Source organism: Epinephelus lanceolatus, chromosome 13 (assembly GCF_041903045.1).
Source record: "Epinephelus lanceolatus isolate andai-2023 chromosome 13, ASM4190304v1, whole genome shotgun sequence".
Taxonomy (NCBI): domain Eukaryota; kingdom Metazoa; phylum Chordata; class Actinopteri; order Perciformes; family Serranidae; genus Epinephelus; species Epinephelus lanceolatus.
In genome coordinates, this window is record NC_135746.1 from 14,499,275 (window position 1) to 14,520,401 (window position 21,127).

Sequence of the window (21,127 nt, forward strand, 5' to 3'; positions counted from 1 at the left end):
CAGAAAATCAATTAAGTTATGAAAAATACCATTAATTGCCTTTCTTTGTCACCGCAGCTCATGAAGAAATGGCGGATCTCCAGACGTTGTACATCTGAGGCAAAACACGTCGCACCTAATGGGGTGTTCTCCGACGATAAAGACCATCTCAATCGACAGGGATATTTACGTTTTCTAGGTAAGTTAGCTTGATAGCTAACTAGTGAAGTTAAGCTAATTTAGCTGTAGGTTATCATGTTAACGCCACGGCTACTATTGACTGAAGATGGCATTTGTCAATCAGTGCTACGTGCTGAGGAGGACGCGTTGTTGTTCAGCCACTCATTTGGTGGCGTAGCGTCAATGTTCCCCCAAATATTGCGGACATTTCTTGATGTAAGGTGACAACACCAGCTAGCTGTTTGCTGGATAAAGACATGTCTCAGTTTAAATTGCTAACTTGAGCTGACTCGCTTGATTGCTCCCTGTCGGACTGCAGCACCACAGCTAATTAGTTAGCCATGTTGCTAAAGTAGCTTGATAGCTAGCTATTTACTGGTGGATTTTGTTTGTGTGTGGAGTGAATATACACCAGCTCGACTCCAGATAACACACCCAAATTACATCTGAATCCTGTGGTGTTGGTTTTATTAACTACACCGTGTAGTATCCTTCAACTGGCTTCATTAGGACATAATATAGTTTCTGAAAATTGGAAATAACATTGCTGTAAGACACTAGACGCTGAATTAGTGACTGACGTGTTCATAGCATTTATAGTTAGCTTCACTAGCTTCTCAAATGGGAGTGTTTGCTGGTGTTTTCATTCTTCTATGATTACACATAGTATCTGTTGGTGTTGAGTCATTGATCAGACAAAGCATGTAATTTGATGATGTCACCTTTAGGAAACTGTAGTAGTCCTTTTTATTTTACAGTTTATAGACCAAACAATTAAACTATGTTGTGAATATCATCACATACTAGTTGTTTTTAATTGATTTTTTTTGTCTTGTATCTGTAGAATTACTGCAGAATATCTTCCAAGCAGATAAGAATGAGCTGATGGTTGTGGAAGTCTGCAAGAAGACGCTACAAAAAAGAGAGAGGCTGTCTGGAAGATGCCAAGAAAAAAACAACAGAATCCACAGCCAGTCAAGTGTAGGTATCCACAGATCTTTTTATCATCGAAAAGTTGGTATGCAGCTGAGCTACGGAAATGCACTGTGTGCTCCAGTTCCCATAACACCATGCTATTTAGTGTGCCAAGTATGTCCCCCGTACATAGTATGCATTGTGCCAAAAATACCAGAGTGTTTTACTACATCCTGTCACATTTTGCAGTTTGCAGGCCAGCATACTGTTGTGGCTATTCTGACCAACAAGCCTCTGCGCAATGGAGGATATGTCACATTGACTGAGTCACACACATATAGCAGCTTGACAGTTCATTGACAGCTGACAGAAGCTGCATGACCGATGACAGCGCATTCAAGTGACTGATGACCATTTAAATAGAAAGTAATAATAGGAACTCTTTAAGTGAACAAAATGGTCCTAAAGATAGCCAACAAAAGAAGAACATAAATGCATATGTCATTTTACTCTTATGAATATAATATGTCAGAATCCGCAATTTGCTTAGGAATTAAAACAGCATACATTGCAGAGTAACAATAGTAGAATTCTCTGGGTTGACCTCCGTCTCTGGCAAGCTTTTTCCAAGGTAATGTTGTGGGTAATGTTTAGAAAGAAATTCAAACTTTAAAGTGCAGTGTTATGACAAGTATGTGCAAAATGTGTGCATACTTCATGCAACAGTACACAGCACAGTACGTACTGAGAGTAAAATGAAAATGCTTGCAATATGGAATGCAAGGTATGTCTTACGTCTTTATTTCAACAGTGTACAGTAACTCCGGCTTCACAGTTACGTTTCAAATCCCTGTTAATATCAGCCTGGCCGTTTCCAACATGTGTCCATTTCCTCTGCTCACATCTGGACACCAGGCGTTGCTGTGTGAGTGCTTGAAATGTTTCACATCAATCACACTGTCCCACAGAACTGTAACTAGTAGTGCAGTTAAATCTTATGTTACGTTCTGCAGTCATTAGACTGATTGAGGAATGTGCACACTGCAAGTTGCTTCAACAATAGAACTGTGCAGATGTGACGTTCAGAGTAATTTAATCAGTGTAAAAACAGACACTTTGCGATTATTTCAATGTCTTGTGTTCTGTTTAGTATAGGATTTAGAACAAGATCACTGATAATATGTTGGGAACAAGCTGCATCATTAAGAGTGTAAGCTGTTTCATGCGTAGTACATACGCTGCTGATGCCATGCATGCCAACAAAATGTGACCCACAGGTAAACTAAGTTCTCAAACCATGCACATCACGGTAAAGCTAGATGTTAGTGTTGCTTATAAGCAGAATTACTGTATTTGGTTTACCAACTTCTCCATCTCCTGACACTCACACTCTAGATGTAATCATTACAACAGCATACAAAATTAAAGAGAGACTGCAGCTACGTCTTTGTGTTGTTACTCTAATGGATGTTACCACCTGTATTTGTATTAAAAAAAACACAAGAATTTTGGCTTCAGAGATTTCCGTGGTGGTTAATAAGTAATGTCAACACCACAAATGCTCAGTTACTTAAAACTCATTATTGATAAGAATGTACTTAAAACACCAGAATAATGTTACTGCCGTGCATTAATAATACATCCAGTACACCCCTCACAATCTTCATATATTATTGTGATCATGTCAAACACTTAAATGACCAGTAGGTGGCAGCGTGATGCTTCTCCTCAAGGATTTGCCAAGAAAGGCTTGATGAGCGCGATGCCCTTGAATTGGCCTGATGGTGGTTTACTGAACAGTGACAGCTGTGTGATAGCTGTTTGGATTCCATCAAGCTTGAGAGACCAAGTTAGTGTTTCAGGCATCATTAGCTGTAACTGCAGTAAAAGAGCTCCATCTGTCAAATGAGAGCAGTTCATTTTTTGATCATAAAATGCTGTTTGTACACTGTTGGGAAGTAAATGAGATTTTCTTCCTAGATTATGTTCCACTTTTTACTTTAATGTGTTGAACAAATAAGATTGTGGTGGAACAGAAAGGAGAAATATAGAGCAGTTACTGATGACCTGGCTAATTGCATTTCCTAGCAACATGTATTTGTGTGCTTGACTAATGTAGATTAGCTCATCAATAAATCTGTGCAGTTTCAGAATAGTGGGTTGGACCAAACAATTGCACACAATAGATAATCTGGCTTTACAAGAGATGACAAAAGCTTTTGTTGCAAAAAGAGAAAAGTTATTTGCTTTTTATTTTAGGCGTATCAGGAAAATGATCATGTGGTTTATTTTTATTACTGCATAATGTTGTCTTATATCCTTAAAACCAACATCTATGCTGAAAAAGTAAAATTCACTTGAAAGTTGAAGGTAAGGCAGCATTCTCAATACCATCAGCCTCGCACAGCCAAACTTAAAGAAATATTTCACCCTCCAAATGATCATTTGTATATCAGAATACTCACCCTGTGTTATGCTGAATATGTAAAGGAAACTTTTTTCTTCTTTCATGTCTCCACAGTGAACGAAGAATCCAAACATGGAGAAATTCTTGATGAATTAAATTCATAGGTGACGGCATTTTACGACAGCAAAACTATATCAAAACATCTGTTTACTAACACCCACTCAACTCGTGCAGTATAATCCAAGTCTCATTTTTTCAGTTGTATGTTAAGTGCTTCCCAAACAGACAGCCCTTTCCAACGGTGAACTGAAACTAAAGTAAAACCTAATCTATGCTCTCTTCAAAGCCAGACTCCACTGACAAAAACAGTAATTTAACCTCACTGAACACAGGAGCTGCTGGTCTAGCTCTGCCTTCATCAGTTAGTTTGTTTGCGTTATTGTGCAACTTTGGTGTTTTAAAAGTTTAGTTCGGATTCACCAAAGTTGCACAATAACACAAACAAACTACAGATCAAAGCAGAGGTAGACCAGCACCTCCTGTGTTCAGTGACGTAAAATTCCTGTTTCTGTCGATGGAGTCTGGCTTTGAAGGAAGCATAGATGAGTTTAACTGTCAGTTTGGTTCTCTGAAGGAAAAGACTGTCTGTTGGGGAAGTGCTGAGCATACGACTGGATAATTGAGACTTGGATTATACTGCACGAGTTGTGTGAGAGTTTGTAAACGGATGTTTTGATATAGTTTTGCTGTTGATAAACACAGCTCTCCATGACTTCATTTCATCAAGAATTTTGTCTGTTTTTGGATTCTACGTTCACTGGAGGTATGTGAGAGAAAAAAAGGTGCTCTTCACAATTTCAGTGCAACACAAGGTGAATAATTGATATAGAAATGATCATTTGTAGGATGAAGTATTCCTTTAATGTTCATAATGAGTCCATCTGTGATAATGTGTCTGAGATGAAGACATCGAGAGACATTTCTATTTCTCTGTTCACCATATTGACAGTAAAAGACACATTTTTGCTAACTTGACAGTGATTGTCACTATTAAACATTTATTTGCTGATATGATTTCTCCATCAGGCTGACAATGAGTCTAGTTGACAGGGTGAAACTCGAGCAGCTTCAGGGGTGTGTATTTTCTTTTTCAGAAATGTTGCTTTCTGCTTTATGTGTTGGTACCTTGAGGGTTTGCCAATGACAGGGTAATATTTATGCAGATGTATTAAAACAGGCCCCTCAGTGAAAAGACAGTAGTCATCAAATGTTGATTTGATTCTTTTCTGTGACTGCAGTGGATTCTGAAGATGGTGTAGCCATTGAAGCTCCAGGAAACCTCACCTTAGACACAGACTTCCTTCTCGGACAAGACCTTGAGTTTGGTGATCCAGATCATGATAACAAGATTCTAGGCCTGGAAAAGTTCTCAGGTTTGTAAACTTTTTATATATATATATATATATAATTAAGTGATTTAAGTTTATCCATAAGATTTCAGTCCTAGTTGAATTGGCAACACCCATGGTTACCATGGTAACAGCAAGTGCTTGAGCCACTGCTGTGTCAGAAATACAACAGGAGAGAAACTGACATCTGTTGACAGCACAGCCAAACAAACTCATGTCTGATTTAGACAAAAAAAAATTACAATCTTGTTTTGCACGCTCATTTTGGAAGATCGTCAGTTGGTCCGCACTATTATCACGCTGGATTGCAGCGACAGCAGCGTATACATCACCACAACCACATGGTTCATACAAACACAAACAAACCAAGAGAGATTGATAAGCCAGAGAACTGTTGAATGTCATTCATGCTTACAGAAAGTCATGTTGTGAACATTACTGTCCATGTAGGCGAGTATTTATCAACCAGGAAAGCTATCATGACTTTTGCCCTGTAGGCTGACATTGTTGCTTTGTCAGCTGACAGTTATGTGGTTGCTGCCGCTGGCTGACTCTTACACTCCATTAAAACACTTTTCCCAGCCCTCGCCATGACATATTAAGCGTTGCACCAGTGCACTGAAATGGAGCAGACCTACTGCTGACCTTGTGACGGTGTGCGTTTCCTGTGATTGCTTCACAATAAAAGCCAACACACATTTCCCACTATGGTCAAGCCAGCCTCCACTTTGAAAAACACGGTCAAACGAGCCCCCACACTTTCATGTGGTACATTTATATACTAAGCGTTAAGATAAGAGTGTGTAAGAAGTGATTTTCAAAATAAAAGCAACATTACTTTGAACGAGAAAGGCAGTTTCACATTCATTCAATAGTTTAGTCAGTCTATCAATAATAATTTAATACATGAATAAACAAAACACATTAAATAAAGATAAATAGTAAATAAAATGAATAATAATAATAATATAATAATATTTCAGAGAAACATTGAGGCTTTAAAAAAGCAAGGTTTTGTCATTTAATTGTGTGAATAATTACTCAAACTTAAGAATAAAGAATACATTTCCAAAGACCAGTCTGACTTCAGATTGACAGCACACCACCTCACGGTGTCATTGAGACCAATTTCACTTCAAAATGATAGCAGACCACCTCAGCATGTAATTCAGACAGTATCAGGACATTCTTTTTTTTTTTTTAAAGATATTTTTCGGCCATTTTGCCTTTAATGGACAGGACAGGTAAGCATGAAAGGGGGAGAGAGAGGGAATGACATGCAGCAAAGGGCCACAGGTTGGATTCGAACCCAGGCCGCTGCGGCAACAGCCTTGTACATGGGGCGTCTGCTCTACCACTAAGCCACCGTGGTAGAGCAGGTGCCCTCTGAATTCAGATAAGAATCAAAAGGAAACATCCTGTTTCCACAGATTTCTTTCAATTCACAATGACAGCAGATCACCTCAGAGTGTCACTCAGATGGTATCAGGATGTTCTGAACTGGAATTAAAAATTAAAGCCCTTTTAAAATTTCATATATACGAGCTATGTTCTCTCTAAATTCAGATTGATAGGAAGATGAAACATCCTGTTTCTACACAAGGAAAATATAAAAGAAGGAACGGTCATGACGACGGTGACAGCTTTTGAGGAGCCAGACTTTGGTGTCAGTTCTATTGGAGTCAATGGGGCGGACATGGAAAATCACACTTTAACCCATCATATCTTTGCTGTTTCAACTTTGACTGAGGAATCCTTCCACTGGATTAAAATGAACACATTACATGATGCTGACCGACATTTTTTGTGCGTGTGTGTTTTGCTGGTTATTGGTCTCTAAACAGATCACGTCTCCGTCCAGCAGAGGCTGAGATGCAGTTGCTGTTTGGATTATGTGTTTGGAGATCAATAACAAGGAAAACAAATTTGTTTATTTAGATAAAAAATGTCACTAACCATCCGATTTATTATGGAGATCATAAGTCAGTTTCCCCAGAGGAAGCACAGCTGATATCTATGATAACCACATATCAACCGTGTGGACCTGTGGTTAGATGCACATTTTAGCCAAGTATAAAAGAATTGTTAACAAAGATTTGACATTCTTGTCAAAGAAACTGTCCAAAATATGGTGCAACAAGTAGAACAAAGGAGTCAATGAGCAGAACACATGAAAAATGTACCTTTGTGTGCTTTACATTTAAGACAATGGTTTGAGCTTCAGGAAATCATACACAGACGAGTCAGAATGAATCAACTGCGTATAAAACTTCATAATTACACCTTTGGAAGACCTGGCTGTAACAATATATCTTCTAACTCTGACAGTCTCAAGCAAATCCTATTCTTCTTTAAAAGAGATTCTCCGAAGTGATGGATTAATGTGTGTTTTTTAATCTGGTGGGAGGATTTTTCAGGCAAAGTTAAAACAACTTACATATGATATGGGTTATAGTGTGATTTGCAGTGTCCGCTAGGGGTGGGGGAAATTTCAGATTCTTAGATGCATCGCGATTCGGACGTGGACGAATCTGAATCGATTCACAAACGTCCAAATTTCGATTATTTAAATCTGTTAATTAGAGTAATACAGAAGGTTCTAAATAATGCAGAACTAAGAAGCGCGGTACGTGTCATCTCCGGGACACTTTGGGGTGCGCATCTGGAGCAGACACGCCGACACGCGCACAGAGGAAAACAAACATGGCTGACCGCTACCCACCTCGTCGTGAGAGCTGAACAGCTTCTTCTAATTTAAAAGCAGATGTGTGGAAATACTTTGGCTTCTACAACGTTGACGGCGGAAGCGAACTGGACAAGAGCCACGTTATGTGTAAGCTGTGTCGTGCTAAAATAAAATACTTTGGCAACACAACAAACATGAGAAGCCATGTAACTCGATTCCACCTGACGGAGGAGTCAGGGAGACAGCAGGCTGTTGTTGCTGCAGCAACTAGTGGCGCTACCGACCAGAGAACAATCGAGGAAGCAATTAGAAAGCTGCCACCCTCATCGGAAAAGGTGAAGCGAATTACGAAGGCCATCGCGGCATTTATTGCCAAGGATTTGCGTCCTTATTCTGTCGTGGAAAATCAGGGATTTCGAGCACTGCTGCATACACTGGAGCCCAGATACACCATCCCATCCCGACACTATTTCACCGACACTCTACAACCAAACCAAAACAGAAGTCATGGCCTCACTGTTGAAGGCAGGTAGGATCGCAGTTACATGTGATGCATGGACGTCTGTCGCCACTGAATCATTTGTTACTCTAACTGTGCATTTTATCTTGTGATTTAAGATACCTGTTGTTACCTTTGGTTCCGTACAATGAAGTTGTAACTTTCCAGTTTGCACGCATTTCCATTTATATGTTTAATAAAATATAATGGAAATGAATTCAACTGTTTCTTATTACAAATGCACTGTTTTTAAAAATTGCAAGTGTTGAATGCTTATTCAGTGAGACAAAAAGAAATGTGTGTTGTGAAAAAGTGCATCAATATACATAAATTAAAGATGCATCAATAATCGTTTTATAATCGAATCGTAGCCCCTGAATCGTAATCGAATTGTGAGGTGCCCAAAGATTCCCACCCCTAGTGTCCGCCCCATTGACTCCAGTAGAACTGACACCATAGTCTGGCTCCTCGAATGCTGTCACTGCAAGGTAAGGTAAGGGCAGGTCAACTTAAATGTTCCTGAGGGGCAATTTGAGATGCAGACAGTGGTCATGAGTACAACAAAACAGACAGGACAAATGCATAACACACACTATCCAGTATCACACGCTGTCAGGGGTAAATCACGGACATTAAGGGCCAATATTTGTTAAGATAAGCGATAGCAGATAGGACAAAAGACAATCTGTCATCGTGACTGTTCCTTCTTTTATATTTTCCTTGTTTCCACAAACCAATTTTACTTCAGAATGACAGCAGACCACCTTAAAGTATCACTCAGACACTATCAGGACATTGTGATGTGGAATTTCAAAATTAAAGCCCTCTAAAATTTCACATGGTCCCTCTAAATTCAGATTGATATTTAAAGGAAACAACTACAGACCAGTTGTATTTAAGAATGTCCGCAGACCACCTCAGAGTGTATCGGGACAGTCTGATGTGGAATTTCAAAATTAAAGCCCTCTAAAATTTCACATATGAGCTATGGTCCGTCTAAATTCAGATTGATATTTAAAGGAAACATCTTGTTTCCACAGACTTATTTTATCTTCAGAATGACAGCAGACCACCTTAAAGTATCACTCAGACAGTAACAGGACATTGTGATGTGGAATTTCAAAATTAAAGCTGCTCACCAGAATGTTGCTTTTATTTTGATAAACATTCTCACACTATATTACCGTAATGCTTGGTATATATACACACAGCAAAACAACATACAGGCTAGTTTGACTATATTTTTCGAGGGGATGCTGGCTCACTGCAATCATGTCTGCAGGCTTTTAATATGAAACAGCCACAGCGGGAAATGTTATGTTTACATTAACACTTACTACCTTAGCAATAGCATTAGCCTTAGCACAGCAATAGTGCAGTGAGCAGTGAGGCAGATAGCAGGTGGATGAAATTACAAACATTAACACTGGATTATCTGCTGGTTTATTTCCTGGTAATCCCATGTGTGTACGTTGGCAATTTGAATCCAATGTGGAAACTGTACTCCGCTGACAATGAAAACTGCTACGTAGAGATGTAATTATAGAATATAAATACTTTGAATCATTGCAGAAAAAAATGCTGACCATGAATAGCATCAAAAATAGGGGTTGATTTTATTGAAATTTTAAGGATTATAGCTTTTAAAGATGGCGTGTGCTGCTGATATCCACTTGTCAGCTGTCTGTCTTTGTGCTGAATCTGTCCATTCACATATAAGACCATCTAACTTCATCACTGTTTTCAGTTGTTGCACATTCACCTTCCCACTTGTGTGTAAGTGTTCTGTATCAGTATATGTCCTTGCATCCTATATCATAAATGGCAAATGTCTTTTTTGATTAAACAATAAGGATCACACAGCCTGATCATTACAGTACATTTCAATTGACTCTGCAGTTTGAGCTACACTTGCTGCGGTGAAAGGACAGCAGCATCATTATGTCTTGTGTATAAGCCCTCATTTTCACTTCCTGTCATTACTATGAAAACATGTAATGAATCTGGTATGTAAATTCTTCGAATGGCTTTACCGCTAATGGAGGCGGTGGCTTCATTTGCGAAGTGGCCGCAGCACAAAGAGGACTCTAACAGTTTGTTTGCCAGTGATGAAGCGTAGCCTCTGTGTGCGACAGTAAGAGAAATGGAACGACCAGCTCATATTTCCCAGCATGACTCTTTGTCAGAGAGAATGATCTGAAAAATGGAAAAGTAGAGAAAGGGGCTGAGACACCATTATTATATAAGGGTCATAAAAATAGGACCATTACCATCAAGGACACCATTATAAGAGGGCATTTATTCATCATCATCATCATCATCATCATCATCATCATCATCATCATCCGCTGCTGCCTCTGCTCCCACTACCCCCACTGCCATTATCGTTTCCCCGTCATCATCATCATCATCATCATCATCTACCCTCATCATCATCATCATTATCATCATCATCAGCAGCAGCAGCCTCACCATTATAGTCATCATCATTATCATTAGGCTCAGTAATCATCCACGAGGGGTTTCCACAGGGCAGGATAAAAGGGCAGTCTCCACTCTCGCCTTCCTCACTTCCTGCCTCGGCATCTGTGAAGGAAGGTGGTTTTCTTCTGGCGTGTTTGCTCTCAGAACTGAAGCAGAGGAGTTCTCCGTCTTCACATCTTGAAGCTTTTTCCTCCGACCCTCTGGGAATAGTGCCTCTTTTCTTTTGTCTTTTTGTTGTCTGAAAAGCGCAGATGGCATAACAACAGCTCAAATGCAGTTGACCTTGCAGGTAGCGCCGTGAGTATAAACTGTTTCTCTGAAATTCAGTTTTCTTACTTTTTTTGCAGAGATGAGAGATTCTGTCTGTGCTGCAGTTATTATACTCAGTGTGATGGAAGTTGAGGGAAATTATCTGCAACAACTAAGTTTAACTGGTTGTTTTCTTTATTTGTAAGACAGTTTTGAGCATTGATGAGTATTGTTAGGATTTTACAAACACCAATATCGATACTGATGCTGCAGAATTTGGTGCAAAACTACGACGTGCCATGAAAAGATGTGAAAAGATTCAACAGTTACTTGTTTATTACGTCTTTGCAGAAATAAGTGTAATTGTTTGCTGTATATATAATGAGGGAGGAGCAATTGCCACAAATGTCCGGTCAACAGATGTCTCGTAGTGATGTGACTTAAAGGTGCTTACGGTTTGGCACCTGTTTGCTATCATTTTATAAAGCCAACCTCACCTTAGCGAACACAAAAACTAAGAAGAAAATAAGAAAATGCAGACAGAAGTCTGTCCGTTGTCACTCTTGGCCACGCTGAGTAAAGCTGTGCTGCGCCGATTTGTGTTTCCATTGTCAGTTTAGACGCACTGTGCCACACCAAGCCGCACTGGAGATGGACCTTCTCAGGAGTAGGTCCAAAAGCCGGGCCACCCACCCTCAAGTGGGTAGCAGTGACGTCTTGCTGATTGCAGCCAATTCCCGTCAACCCCCGTTCTCCCCTCCCCCCCGAACAAGCGTGTGTGTTGTGAGACTCTATCCTCTATCTGCCGTATTAAAAGTTGTGTGAAGTTGCAACTTGAAAACTCAACATTTCCTTATTTTGGTGCTTCACAATAAAAGTTTATACATAACAAAATCACGGGGGACTTTTATTGTGAAGAATCAATAGGAAATGAAATGTAGTATAAATGAATTAGCTGAACTGTGTTAGCAGCTTCTCTTCAATAAAGGCCAGTCTATGAGAGGGATTACTTCTATATGAGTGTACACGTTGTTTGTAGGAAAATCCTGCATGTTTACGTTGAATCCTGCTTCACTACTACAAGCTGAACTTCAACAACATTAAAATGACCAAAGAACTGTCGTCCTTGATCTTCTTAGAAGCGAACAGAAATAGAAAATAAGTAAAATACAACGCTCATAAAGTGAGCCCACTCTCTTGAATGTTTTGCCCTGTCAGCCATGACTGGAGAGCACAGAGTGTAAACACACAGTTACACCACGTCAAACATAATCGCCTGATGCCTGCAGCTGTGTTATTATCAGGGGCAGGTTAGGAATTTCAAATGCCAGCTATGTTAGAATGAATTAACATTGCATAAATACCAATAGCAACACCATTTGTCCAGGAGCCTATTGATATTTCGGTACTGACTAGTCACAAACTGGTACAAATTTTCTCTGTATACATCACTAGTTTTGAATCATTCGGTGAGATTGATTACAAGATACTGTTTAATTGGACATGTGCCGTCAGGTGTCAGTCTGACAGAAGTTTATTTGTTTTATGTCTGGAGTTTATTTTTATGTGATTATAACTATCATTTCACCTATTACTATTTCATTATTTTTATTATTATTATTATTATTATTATTTTATTTTTTAAGTTTTTCAGTGGTGTTGTCATTAAACCACACCTCAGCCAATCACATGTCTCCAGCCTGTGTCCGCATCTGTTATAATTGTGGTATTTCTGCCAACTTAGTCCTTTAACATTATCCTCACGACTTGTCCTCAGTCTGCCAGCTCAGCTGCCTGGTTCACCTGTAGAGACTGACCTCTGGTGGCGTATAATATGCACTACATACATTTATCCTCAATACAGCATTTCCGTATGGGTTTAATAGACAATTGTCTGTAATTTTGACGATACTGAAAATCATACTGCTTGGATTTCTTAATACCCTGGAACACTGTGATACCACCCAAGGTCTGTCTTTATCTCTGCGAAATTACCTCATCAAAAGAAGGCTGTATATGCAGAATAAGCCATTCCAGATGAAGGCACAGAAAAAGGACAGTTGAACATGTAAACTTTGGAATGAAATGTGGTAGATTTTATAAATGGCAATAAAGACATGGGCTTCCAAGTTTTCAAGGTCTGTTACCATTTTTAGAATGGATTGTGAAGGACTTTGCTCTGAAAACGTGCAGCGTTTAAAGCCTGTTTTTCTGTTTGTCTCCCCTGTCCAGAAGTAGCTGCTGAGATCGGTTTCTCTGTGTATCCTCTGGGTGATGAGGAGAGCCCTGCCTACAGCCAGCTCAGCATGGAAAGTGAAACAGACAACTCACACAGCACAACTGACAACGGACGGGAAGACGAGGGCAGAGCTGCCCAGTCTGAACCCAGTTTTCCTCCCTACCTGTCCTGCAGGGGCTGCGGACAGCTCCGTGATGAACCTCTGGGACCTGGCATAGACCTGGTTGGTCCATACTGCCTTAGGTGCTGCAAAGCCTCCAGGGAAGCCAAAAGTACGGACTTCTGTTCACCTTTTGGAAGCATCAGTGGGATGCGCTCGGGTTCCCACCTGCCGCTCGACGGCGAAGGGGTGGGAAACGGGATGGGTGACAAAGCACTGACAGCTGAGGACAAGTTGGCCAAACTGCACTCGTGCCACCTCTGTGGCTTCTCCTCCCGTTACGCCAACCATGTGAAGCGTCACATGAAGACTCACAACGGGGAGAAGCCCTTTAACTGCCCCTTGTGCACTTACGCCTCAGCCCAGCTGGTGAACCTGCAGAGACACCTGCGCATTCACACCGGGGAAAAACCTTACAAATGTGACATCTGCACTTTTGCCTGCAGTTCCCTTGGCAATCTCAAGAGGCATCAGCGTATGCATGTGCCCTCTGCAGGGGTGGGACAGGATGCCCTGCCACGACCTGCCATTGGCCAAAACAGCCTGAAGAGGCATGTGCCAGTGCAACGACCCGATGAAGAAGTGTCTGGTACTTCAGCCAAGGGTATGTGTCATTTCCTTTATTAAGTACTTCATCATCTCCTCAACTACCTTTTAAAACTTTTTTAATATCACGGCTCATCATGTTAGTCATGTCACAAAACCAGAAGTTGAGCAGTCGTACCATCATCAGTAAAATTCCATGATTCTCGATACCCAATTTGAAACCGCAGTAAAAAAACAAAAACAAAACAGTTAATCTTGTGTGCTTAAATGAACACTTTTATATTAAGAACATTTAAATTAAATTTAATTTAGGTTTTACTGTTAATCCCTGATGATCCACCTGAAATGCAAAGCAAGGCAAGGTAGGCCATTTGCCCTCCTCCACTGTGATTGGACGACTGGGTAAAATGTAGTGATGGGCATAGGTATTTGAGTACCTGTTGGGATGTCGGTATTCATTCAACACATAGAGCAATCGCCGTCCTACCTTCCACATGTGAATGTGACTTTTATATATTTTTTGAACTATTTAAAATGGGTAAAATCTCGTGGCAGAGCTGTGTTCAGTGTATTTCTTCACCCAAGGCGCCTCGTCATCCCGCTGTCGCTCTCTTTCATTGTTTATCATGACACTAGTGCTGCAGGAGCGTGAGCTTCGCACCGGGGAACAGTTGATGAGAGTCCGCTTGCACACACACACAGTGACAGGGCTAACACGCGACTAATGTTACCTAACGGTTGTTGATGGGATGTGTCAAGCCGTTTGGGTGTGGATGTGAGTTTTTTGGAACTATTAAATGGCTCAGTGTTGGATGGTAGCCGCGGCTCCTATGTTAGCTTGTGCTAACCGGGCAGACATTGAACTGAGCAGGAGGATAGCAACTTGGAGATGGTCCTTTGGTGCTGTGTTGAACCCGTGGAACGTTAAAGGCAGCAACAGAAAGTTTGCTGATTTTTTTTTTTTGTGTGTGTGTGTGTTAGCTTGGACTTCATAGGCTAATTGAAGCCTGTTTGTTAAATAAATGAAGTTCAAATCGCACTTGTTTCTTGCTGTTAGCCAGTTTACAATCTTATTCTTGCTTTAGATTTTTTTTGTGAGTACTCTATGATAATTTAATCTAATAATCAAGTTACTTAAGATATCCATCCCTAGTGAAAAGTAGTAACAATGAGCGCAGCGTTTTAAACAAACTACAGAAAAACTTGGGTACAACGCAGCAGAGTGTAAATACACAGCGCTCCCAATGCGCTAAGCATTAAAATAATATGCCAGCCTCAGCAATAAACCTTTCTCTTTTCATCGAGTCAAGTTGAAGCCATTGCTGCAGCTAAACTTGTCACAGTCTCTCATGTTGTCGTTGTCGTTCCGTCCTGGTAGGCATTCTTCTTTATTAGGCATTTGACAGCAAACTATAAAACTTGTAGACGTATATGCGGTTCCATCAGGTCTGGAAGAACTGCAACCATGGTACCTGCAATACTGGAGATGCTCGTTCCTCGTTAACTTTCAGTTTTTATTTGTTTTCGTACCTGTGTGTCATTGTGTATCTGTCTGTGTCTCCTCTCTAAATTCAGAGGTATTTGCAGGTCCGTGAATGCAGCACAGGAGGAACTCTTTAGGACTTCTTTTTTTCCTCAGCAGCAGTTTGTGGAGTTTTAAGTTGCAAGGTGGATACTTAACTTTCACTGCTCTTGCCCTTCTGTTGCTCTGTCTGAGCAGAGTAGGCTAAAGAGTGGAGCAATTAATAACTGAACGGTATATGTGCATATATATATAAATAAACAGTGCTACTAAAGAGCGGTCCAGCTCCAGAAATAGAAAATCAAAACATGGCAGTAGATGTTTTAATCGTGGCAGGCCGCCACAAATGAATGAATGTGTAGGAAACCCTGACCTGATACTGAAGTATCGGCTCTCTTTACGTCCCTACTCATGATACACAGTCTTGAAACATGATGCATCTTTCGATAGCTCTGATCAGTCATTTAATAACTCACTCTCATCTGTTTGTGAAGTTTCAGAAGTTGCGAGGCCGACATCAAACCTGAGTTTGGGAGCCCAGAATAATGACTACCTATCGGCCTTCGATGGCTTAAAGGGGGCGTCACCACCACCTATACCAGCCTCTAACCCAGCTCCTGGCCACCAGCCTCCACCCCTGATGGACACCACAGGGAGTGGCAGCAGCAGGGCGAGCAGAGGGGGCGTAGCAGATGGTGCAGCCCTCCCACCTTCACTTTTCCCTTTCACCTGCCGGTTGTGTGGCATCGTCCTGGAGGATGAGGACGGCTCCTCGGCCCAGATTTGTGCCAAGTGTACCCTTGAAATGCTGACTAAAGACTCGTCATCGTCTCCCAACAGCCCCGGCGAGCGCAGTGACAAGGTGTACACCTGCGCCGCCTGCCCTTTCCTCACACACTACCCAAACCACTTGGCACGCCACATGAAAACTCACAGCGGCGAAAAACCCTATAAGTGCCCACAGTGCGACTATGCCTCAGCGCACTTCGACAACCTCAAGCGCCACCACAGAGTGCACACGGGTGAGAAACCTTACAAGTGCCATTTGTGCGATTACGCCTGCGGGAACCTGGCCAACCTGAAGCGCCACCAGCGGGTGCACTCAGGCGCAAAGCCCTTCCAGTGTGCCGTGTGCAGTTATAGCTGCAACCAGAGCATGAACCTGAAGCGGCACATGCTCCGGCACACGGGAGAGAAGCCGTACAAATGCCAGGAGTGTGGCTACACCACCGGCCACTGGGACAATTACAAGAGACACCAGAAGAAACACGGCCTGGCCACAGACGGCTGGGTCAAAGTTCCTATGACTGGCAGTGATGAACAAGAGGGAGGAAGGAAAGGGATGGGAGCTGGCGTTCCAGCTCACAGGAAAGAACCAGGTGTTGATATGCAGTATATGTCCAGGGAGGGAGGTCAGACAATACACTCGTGCTACAAACTTGAGATTGTATAAAATATAACTCAGCAAAACTAAGCTACCAGCAACTTGTTTTTTGTTTTTCACAGAGCCTTTATATTGTTTTAGTGTGTGTCGGTCTGTTAGTGTTTTGTCAGATGTCTTCAGAGGCTGCTAATCGTTTATTTGTAGAATCTCGCACAATTATAAAACACAGTTCTGTATATTTTGATCCCTTTTTTGGATTAATAAGGTGTCTGTTCAGAGTTTGTCTTCTACTTTGTGTCAAGACAAATGTCCTTTGACTGTCTTAATCTGTATGTTATATCACACTAGGCTAACACTTCCCTCTGCTATTACAATACATATCTGGTTCTTTATTCGAGGACAGGACTTTAAAAACTTCTCAACACGTGCACATTTCTGCCTGAACTGTTGAGCTGCACTGTGTCGTTTATATACGTTATTTTTTGTTTTGTTTTTAATAAGGGCAATTCCTATTTTTATCAAAGTTGTTAGCATCACATGCAGAGTCCTGCACGGGTCTGATTTTCAAGAACCACTCCCGAAGTGGAACCTCGACTTGCAGAGCTGCAACCGCCCTGTCACCCTCACAGATCCATGGTCCAACTTGAAACCGTAAATCCTATAATAACCATACGCTGTTCAAATGAGTCGGTTAGGCAGCATGTTTCAAGTGATCATTTTGGGGGATTTGATACATGTGAAACTAAGATAATAGATTTTAAAGGTTCCATGTTTGTGTCTAGCACTGAGGATTGCAGATTGCAACGCTTAACCTGGTTGGAATTTTCTTTGTCCAGGAGTTTTTATCAGGAGCGGAATTACCCACAGAGGTGTCTTCTCCTCCAAAACAAACGGACCCGATGATTTAAACCGGTAAAAAAATATAAAATAAAGCAGGTTCATGTTACAACGTCACTTTACGACACCAATTCCCATGTGCGCACAGCGGGAGAGGAGAGGGAGAGACACTGTGCTGCTGTCAGAGGAGCCGCTGACTGAGTTCCCTCTGAGCGCTAAGTCACTGAAAGAGTCTGAGAAGTCCGGGGCTGTTCATAAAACATTCAGAACACCACAGTTAATTCCACACTACTGAAGCTGCTCCTCTTTGGGACCACTGTGGAGTCTGTAATAATGTCGCTCTCAGCCGTGCTTGTTGCCGTGACAATATGTCAACAAGTCAAAATATCACGAGCATCACGCTTTGAATTTTTCATATGATATTAAAAAATGTGCCAGTATTGTGAACGAGATGATATGACATACACCTAATGTGCGCTCACTTTTTTTTGTCTCACAGCTTAACGCCCAGACATTCAGGAGGTTCCTCAACAAAATTAATGACCCTAGTGATTTAAACCAGTATCTGTCTGATTTTATTTTGATATATTTTAACATATTTATCATCCAACAGTCGTGACCCAACCCACATGTTCTTTTTTTCATCATGAACCAAACCTGTATATAGAATAAAGACAAAATACCACCTGTGAATCAGCTTTCTTACAGGTCACCTGCCGGACACCTGACCCGATGCAGGACTCTGATCATGATTTTAGGATCAAACGTTTTTATTTTGTACCAAAACTCAAATGAAATAACTTGAATGTTACTGAAACATGATCCTGACTTACATTCTGTTTCCTTTATGAGGTTATTTAACCACACAGTGCAGCTTTAAGTAAAGATGGGTCCTTGTAAGGGCCAATATTGTGCTTTGTTTGCATTGGGGCACAGGCTCTGGTAACGGCATGCCTTCAGATTAATTCACTAATGTATGTACTACTAGCAAAGTGCTATTTAACAATACTGGACTTGTTCTACCCTCCATAAACTATACTGAGAAACTCGGTTGTGCAAACCTAACAAAATATTCTCCTGTGTCTTGAACTGCATTGTCATTTTTGCCAAACCCCCTCAGGATTATAAAATGTGATTTTAAAAACAATAATTTCTGGTTATTTTAACACTAAACTTGCATGCACAAGAGTTTTAAGAGGCCCTCGTCAGTCTTCACTTGGTTGTATGGTCAAAGAAAAAGCACAATCATACACACACAGCTGCATTCGGATGGTTTACGTTGTCAAAGGGAAACGTTGGTCGATGTGTCTTACATGTGATACAGGAGAAACAAATTGTAAACGAGCATGTTCAAAAGGATATTTCCCCCTCGAACTTGTACTTGCTACATATCATTAATGTCTCAATTTATAAACTTAAATTTGTTCATTTCGGGTCTTTTCGATCACGTTCCTTTTGATCACTGTTTACTCTTGACTGTGAAATTAGCCCATTCTCGTGTTTTTTACTTGAAAAAGATGACACTATTAGTAAGCATGTGAGTGTGTAATGGTTGTTTTATTTTTTTAACGTGGCTGTAATACACTGCTAGAAGTGCATACTTTAATATATAGATTGTTCTTTTTTTTTAATTCTGAATGTGTATGATGTGTCATTTAGCTCCCAAGGGAAAATAATAGGGACTGTGATTTGATTTGATGCTCTTTATGAATTACTATTATATGCAAGTGAGATATTTTTTCAGGTTGCCAACTTGCCATGACACGATGGAGCATTGATTAGTACTGACATCCCCCAAGTGTCCGTTTTTGTCTTTATGCAGTGTCTCATAAATGCCTTAAGTGAGGATTTGGAAATAAACACATGGAAGTCATTTCATTGAATGTCACACAACAGACTGGGTCGTTTTTTTGTCTCTAATACATGATGTATATCTCATTGTCAGACACTCTATGGAAAGCAATGTGCCCTGGAGGATGAATTGTAATGACGCCACCATGAAGTTGACATTTGTGGTTATGAGTGAATTAACTTTGATGACTTGCCATAAAATTTGGTACAGATATTTAAGTCCCCCTCAGGATGAATTAATACTTTATTACTTTATATTACAGGTCAAAATCTGAAGTTCATCAGTTCTTTAGTTTCTGACCAAATATCTGCAAATGTTAGCATGCTAACATGCTACTCTATGATCGTAAAACATTACATCTGCTTAGCATCAGCATGTTTATGTGGTCACAGTGAGCATGTTAGCATGCTAATGTTAGCAGTTAGGTTAAACTGTGCCAAAAGCCTCACACTGCTGCATCAGTTTATTAAATTACCTCAAATGTAACTTTGGTTTTTCCCCACGGAAGATAGACGTATCTGCCGATATTGATTTATCAATGCCAAGAAAATATAAGTCGATTTATCGGCCTCAACAGTATATCAGTCGCATTCTTCCTTTTATTAACAGATGCATCTGCGGATACTGATTTATCAGTGCGAAGAAGATAACCGATGTATCAGCCTGACCCATATATCAGTCAGGTTCTTGTTTTTTTTGACAGACGTATCTGCCAATATTGATTTATCTGTGCCAAGAAAACAGTAGATTTATTGGCTTGACCCAAATATCAGTCGCATCTGCTGATACTGATTTATGTGTTAAGAAAATATCATCCAGTTGTAGAGTCATACAGTAGTGACCATGGCTATAATATTGCAGATCAATTGAGGCACGTAGAGCTCGACTGATATGTTGTTCAGGTCGATAAATCAGCCGCTATTGTCTCGACGGGGATAAATCAATATCAGCAGATGTGTTTTTCAAAAAGAGATGTCAGTAAAGAAAAAACAAAATAGTATCTGACTTGACTGTGATGCAGTTACATAGTTTGTCCATCAGAGGGCACTGACACATTGCTTTATCGGCTTGACCCATATGTCAGTCAGGTTCTTGGATTTTCGACAGACGTATCTACTGATACAGATTTATTTGTGCTTAGAAAATAGCTGATTTATCGGCCTGACACATATATCGGTCAGGTTCATTTTTCGACAGATGCATCTGCCGATATTGATTTATCAAAAAATATATCCAGCTGTAGATTCACACAGTAGTGACTGTGAACATAATATTGTAGAAGAAATGAGGCATGTAGAGCTCGACTGATATATTGTTCAGGCCGATAAATCAGCTGTTATTGTCTCGGAAGAGATAAAGAAATATCGATAGATGCGTCTGTCAAAAATAAGATTTCAGTAAATTGGTAATTTCCAACCTGTGATGCAGTTACACAGCTCATCCATCAGAGGGCACTGATACATTTTAATTTTCCAGTGTACAATACCTTATTGTTTGTGTTGTGCTTCTGTAATAACTGAATAATAACTATCCGTTAGGCTATAAATAAAGAATCAAAGCACTTTATGCTCAGTGCAAAATACCTTCATGAGGTCAGACTTCTACAGGAACTTAAAATTATTTTTAAATTGTTGTAATGTGCAGATTCATGTCACGTTGTTGCTCTATAATAATTAAGATTCTTGGCTTGTTATGTGTCTGAAACCAAACCTGCTGCTGCTGCTGCTAATGGATACACAGTAATGATGAGAGCACAATAAGACAACAGAGACTCACACA

General features: G+C 40.5%; 1 protein-coding gene across 1 annotated transcript; it reads left to right on the forward strand.

Moving 5' to 3' along the window:
- On the forward strand, positions 1–18,530 carry znf513a (zinc finger protein 513a). Its single transcript, XM_033647983.2, has 5 exons — positions 1–178; positions 1,004–1,140; positions 4,780–4,914; positions 13,041–13,811; positions 15,770–18,530. The coding sequence occupies exons 2-5, from the start codon at positions 1,101–1,103 to the stop codon at positions 16,726–16,728; spliced, it is 1,905 nt and encodes a 634-aa protein (XP_033503874.1). The 5' UTR covers positions 1–178; positions 1,004–1,100; the 3' UTR covers positions 16,729–18,530.
- Positions 18,531–21,127: the final 2,597 nt, after the last annotated feature.